General features: G+C 38.4%; 1 protein-coding gene across 3 annotated transcripts in view; it reads left to right on the top strand.

Annotated features, from left to right (window-relative positions):
* The first annotated feature begins 406 nt into the window (after positions 1-406).
* The window catches only part of khdrbs3 (KH domain containing, RNA binding, signal transduction associated 3), a 156,456-nt gene continuing 150,980 nt past the window's right edge, over positions 407-5,882 (top strand). For all 3 annotated transcript variants that reach the window (XM_016462390.1, XM_016462391.1, XM_016462389.1), the window contains exon 1: positions 407-767. In XM_016462390.1, coding sequence (XP_016317876.1) covers positions 677-767 — 91 coding nt within the window. In that variant the 5' untranslated portion in view covers positions 407-676. The remainder of the gene's footprint in view (positions 768-5,882) is intronic.

Raw genomic sequence — 5,882 nt, 5'->3', positions numbered from 1 at the left:
TCTGAAATCTGAATTTATCTCATTACGTTTTTGCCATGAGACCAGGTTGCTCATTAGACTGATGTGGAGATTAAATGCGATAAAATGTTTTCCCAAATACTTCTTCTAGAACTCAAAAAGAATGGTTAATGAAACTGTTATGAACGAGGAATGATAAAGATGATTCTGAATCCGAATCACAAACATCAGGATTCCTTACGATTCCCATCTCTAATCACCGCAATCGCGAAAAACGGCAGCACCTCGGACAATTCCACACCCGCCCCGCCCTCAGGGAATGATTGACATCTAGCTATCCACCAGCTACATCCAATCAACGGAGGATCTGGGACTTGCAGTCGTTGCCCGTGGATACAACAGGGGGAGCTTCAAAGCGGTTGTTTACAGTTGAGAGCGGCAGTCTGACTGGACGGAGGCATCTGCGATTTTCTTGCAGATGGGCTAAAGGCGAACCACCTGGGAAGTGCATGGACAGTAGTTATCACCAGCGCACCTATAGAAAAAAGCAACTCCAGCTGATCTTGTAGATGCTCACCGGCCGCTGATACAATCACGGGGTTATTTTCCTCACGACTGGTGCGCATCTTGTCTGGGTTGCTTTAGGACAACAGCAGGATCTTACATTTCACATCTTACAACTGACAAGCTTTTTGTAGGACCAAACGCACTGGGCGCGATGGATAACGAAAAGTACTTGCCAGAACTGATGGCGGAGAAGGATTCTCTGGACCCGTCCTTCCAGCACTCATTGCGGCTTCTTGATCAAGGTAAGTCTCCTGTCAAACTATTCGGGCACACCTCTTAAATTATTTTACGCGATGTTGCGTGTTTGTTTTGCGCGATCACTGGTTGAAAGACTAAGGAGGTGATGATGACCCGCTTATTTTGTTTTCCTATTGTTGCCCAATTCGCTTGTTGTAACAGATACCAACATACTATGAATATATGCATGTGTACGTGGCAAGCCGTTTTAACACGAATTCATTTAACATTTAAGTAATAGTGAATAGTTTTTTTCAGTTTCACTAATATACATTCTTTAGACACTATTTCTTGTTTCTAGTTGTTGTGTGATGCTTATCCATTACATACCAGTGCTCTACTATCCCATTTGTTGCTGGTAACGGATTGCATTTTCCGCCTTAAATATTCACTAGTATCTTTTTTCAGTTTTTCTACTAATTACATAGACACTAATACACTTTTAATTGGCGCTAGTGTATTCCCATTGTTACTAGTTCCCATTGAACGGCAAAGTATCCATTTTGACTAATATTACATATGAAATGTGAAATAAAATGTAGCTAGAAATTTAAACAAATAGGCCTGCTAGTATACTAGTTAGAGAAATAAATGTTAAAACGTTGTACCTGCTCATTGGTATATCTACATTAAAATTAGGTAAAATGGTGTATGCCAGAAAGTGCTGAATTTCATTGTAAATCTGTTTCTTTAAACACTATGTGCAAATGTTAGATGATTTGTTGACGATTACTTTTTTTTTGCATATTTTTTTTTGGAATTAAATATTTTCTTAAGAGCTTGAGCTCATTTGCGCTTCTCTAAGGAAGCAGAGCAGATTTAAGTCCGGAGAGAGTGCAGACTCATTAATTAATCCGTTTTAAAAGCTCTGCGCAGAACTGATATTTTTGATAACGAATGTAGCAGGTGCAGTTATTTGTGTCTCTGGATTGAATGTGAATCTTTCGGGGCTCTCAGGCAAATCAACATCTAATGGAAAGTGTGTTTAAACACCAGAGCATTTCATCCAGATATTTGTTTTTCGAATTTTGTTTTAACATTTGCATTCAAATGATTTGTTTTTAAGATATAAACAACCTTCATGTCTACTTATCTAAATGACCAGCTTGAGGCAAGGTTGAATGTTTGGTTTGAAAGTTGGCAGGAACATTAGCAACTAAAGCAAAGACTCACTGGTCATATTAAAAATGTTGATGTTGCATGAATGTTGTTGCATAAAAATAGGGCAAAATGGCATTATTCTGTTTCATTTCTTCCTACCAGTTAAAAAAGTTTGGCACATAGCTGTCATAGATTTGCGCTCCATCTCTTTCTCTCATCCGAATGCTCTCAGTCGCAGTGTTGCACAAGTAATTTACTCATGAAACAACTTGATGGCAATTGTGTGCCTTGTCATGCGATCCACCGAAGATATTTCCCAGGATTCACTGGGCAGAATCAGCTGTAGGATCTCCAACTAAAACCATAGAGCTTTAAATCTGGTGTACCAGTGCAACAGAGAGTCCGTTTGCAGCTTTAGGCATGGTGCAGCCACTCTTCAATTAAATCTGCACTTTTGCAAAAGAATGTGTTTCCTGGCTGTTACTCTTGAGTTCACTTTGCCCAGGGGAATGACTGAAGGTCTAAGAGCTCTAACACACTAAGGCATATGTGGTTTGATAATAAGCTGCAGCGTCAGCATCGTGGAGCATGTTCTTTTTGAGCAACTGTTCATATATTAATGGGGAATGGGATTGAGTCTCTTGTTGGAGCATAATGTCTTAAAATAACAGTCGAAAGTCATTATTTACTCACCTTCATGTTGGTCCAAACCCACATGCTGTGTATTTGTGTAACTGAAAAATAAGTTTGGAATTTTTATGCCGCATTTGTAAAGAGACCACAGATGTCAAGTCCCAAAAAAAAAAAAAAAAAAAAACCCAGCAAAAAACAAGCAAACACCGTAAAATTAATCCAACTCAATCACTTTGTGTTTCACAGAAAAACAAAAAAATTGCATATGAGTTTGTAACTAGGAGTTTTGGGTGAACAATTACTTTAAGAGCGAAAAGACTGAGACTGTATGTGCAGGGAACGCTGTAAAATTAAATCAGAAATGTGTCTTAAACTGAAGAGACTACAAAGTTTCACTTTTTATAAATGGAGTGATGCTATTTCCTATGCAATATCCAAAACGGTCTATTAAGGGGTCATTACAAACTAGCCTTTCAGCTCACGAATTGGGGTTGTGGCTAAACTCATATATGTCATCAGACATCAAGCCTGTCTCGCTTCTCAGCAAAAGCTGTGAGGCTCTATCTCTTTATCAAAGGCACATCAAGATGCCATGGTGGAAGATGTTCAGACATGTTCTGTCACCACTAACTGAGATTTCTGCAGAGACCGGTAGGGTTTGGTGTGAGAACGTCAGTGTTTCTGTCAGAGCGAAGAGTTGGGGCTATGACCAGTGTAGCGGATAACACATTTTTCAAACTTTCACACTCAGCACTTTTCTACCTTATCCCTCCATCTCGCTCCTTTTCTCTTTAAGAAATTGGAAGGACTTTTAGCAGCATGATATCTCGTAGTGAGAAGCATGATGGCAGAAGGACAAAGTTTAAACCTCTCTTCAGTTTCTGGACAGTTTCACTCACAGCAATGAAAAGGAGAGAGAGAGAGAGAGAAACTGAGTAATCCAGGAAGAAATAGACTGCTTCATAAGTGTATTTGCTTGTTTATTAAGAAAGATGCAATTTGCAAGTAATTAGCTAACATCTCTGAATGTTTTATTGGCAGAAATCAGCATAGGCGTCCTGGGGTTTGGAGATGTTTGCGTGGCTGCCAAATCTTGAGAAAAACTTGCAGCTCTTATCTCCAGTATACTACAGATGGCTCATGATGTCATGTCGAGTAGCTCTCATCTTAGAATCCTTAACTAAATTATGTAATTGGCAGGAGAAAAGGAAGAAGAGAAAGAAAAAGCGACATACAAATACGCATTCGCACATACATAGGTGATCACACTGTTTGGCAGGCATCACAGGCCGCTAAACAAATCTTTACTGGCTGGAAACCGATGCAATGGGAGTTTCATTAAACCAGCGCACACCAACAGTCACCAAACTCCCAAATCCCACACAATCTTTTTACGTAATTGCTCTAGAAAGGCCTTTCTTAAGAGCGTGTGAGGCGCTAATTAGGTATTTAGTGTAATTACACTCCATTAAATTAAAAACTGATCCATAATTGTGACTTAGAAAAGTAAAACTTAATGTTTCAGTAAAAACTTAGACCACACACACCTGAGTTTACCTTTAGTAGTAATGTGTTTCTATGTATTCTAGCATATTGTAAGCATTTTTATTTTTTGAAGAGGTTTGTGTGTATATTGTAAGTCTGGGTATTACTTAATACACATCACAATTAAATGCAATTTAAGCCAACGTCATTATTTTATTGCAAATGAAGTTCACTAAATGCATGAGAAAGATTCAGCCGCTTCACACGTTTGCTTCAGTTTTGTCTACTACTTGAATATGGCAGTTCCTAGAGGTTGCATCTACATTAGTGTTGGGCGATATGCTCAATTTTCATATCGTCCTATCGTCAGCCTGTGAGATCGCCGATACACGATATTATCGTGTTAATTTATTTAATTATTCTTTTACTTAGTTTCATTGCCGGAAAGTGAACCAACTCCAGCGTAAGGCTAAAAACAGCCTTTTTAATGTGACTGAATTTCTATTTAACATGATAAAATCAATAGAAATATTGTAAGTTACTAATTATAATGCTTATATTTCCTCAGTTATTCAAAAAGCAGCTACAGAAAACGATCAAAGACCATTTACATTACCAGAGAACAGTCCAAATTCTGTCAGCGCGCGCTGAACATCGAAACTCCGCTGTTTCAGCGATGACTCATCTAAACGCCTCTGATTGGCCATTGCATTCATAAGCATAACATAATCGTGTGTGATTGGTTATAACGCGCAACACTGTTAAAATGCGGAAAAAGAAATATAATGGAACAAATAAGCCCTAATATTAATTGGATAGTATTACTAACCTGATAATAATAATAATAATAATCGTCTTGATATCGTCAGTGGCATCAGCCACAGGCGATATCTCTGACTATCGTCGATACACGATACTATCGTCTATCGGCACAACCCTAATCTACATTAACTGAACTATAGAAAATTAAACAAATACTTGCACATATCCAATAAAAATACAAATGCACCAAAATATGATGCAATTTTGTGAGGAAAAACAATGGCAATGCCAGTGGATCAGTTTCTCGAGGTAGTACAGACTGTCTTTGTTTTACCATGTTTATATCATATCCAAACTGCCATTTACCCATGTGGAAGAAGAAGGAAAGAGAGCGAGTGATGAGAAAAAGAGCAAATACTTTAGCCCATGTATGCTGTATCGCTTGTTGAAGAAGAGAGAAACAAATGCTTGTGCAAATTCCCAAAGCTCTGAGCACAGCATGTACTGTATAAGATGGTCTGTAATATTCATTTAAGATTCAGGAAGAGTCATTGATTCCTGCTATGATACAGAGATCTGTATCAAAAAAAAAAAAAAAAGCTTTTTTTTCTTTCTTTCTCCTGCCCTCTGGTCTGTGGCTGTATGGTGGCTTACAAAACCACCCACCAGCAAACAGAAAGAGCGCCTGGCAGTGCATCAAATGCCTTGTGAACAGAGATAGATGGAGACAGTTAGAGAGATAAATTGCGAAGAGAATGGCACTTGATTGAGATGATCATCACTGTCTCTCAGACGCCCTGGGCAGCGTTAATATATTATCTTGTGTGTAAGTGAATAGCTGTTGCTGTGAGTTTCTGATCTGAGGTCAGGTCAGTTGGTGCTAGTGTTATAGTACTGGAGAAGATAGGATGAGGAAAACTGATCTGGGGTCAGTTCTAAAGTGTATAGATGCTCACTGGCAGATTGAACAGATCTTTAAAAACTTGGCCGACATGACATGACATGTGGGTGATTAATTGCAGAATTGTAATTTTTGGGTGAACTATCCCTTTAATATTTACTATTGAAGTTTTATATTTACACTACTATGATGCATGTATTATTAAATCACTCCCTATCTTGCATTTTGAGAGAGTATA

Source organism: Sinocyclocheilus anshuiensis, unplaced genomic scaffold, assembly GCF_001515605.1.
Source record: "Sinocyclocheilus anshuiensis isolate Anshui unplaced genomic scaffold, SAMN03320099.WGS_v1.1 scaffold160, whole genome shotgun sequence".
Taxonomy (NCBI): Eukaryota; Metazoa; Chordata; class Actinopteri; order Cypriniformes; family Cyprinidae; genus Sinocyclocheilus; species Sinocyclocheilus anshuiensis.
Note: the sequence above shows the minus strand (reverse complement) of the source record. Positions and strands in the feature narration are given on the sequence as shown.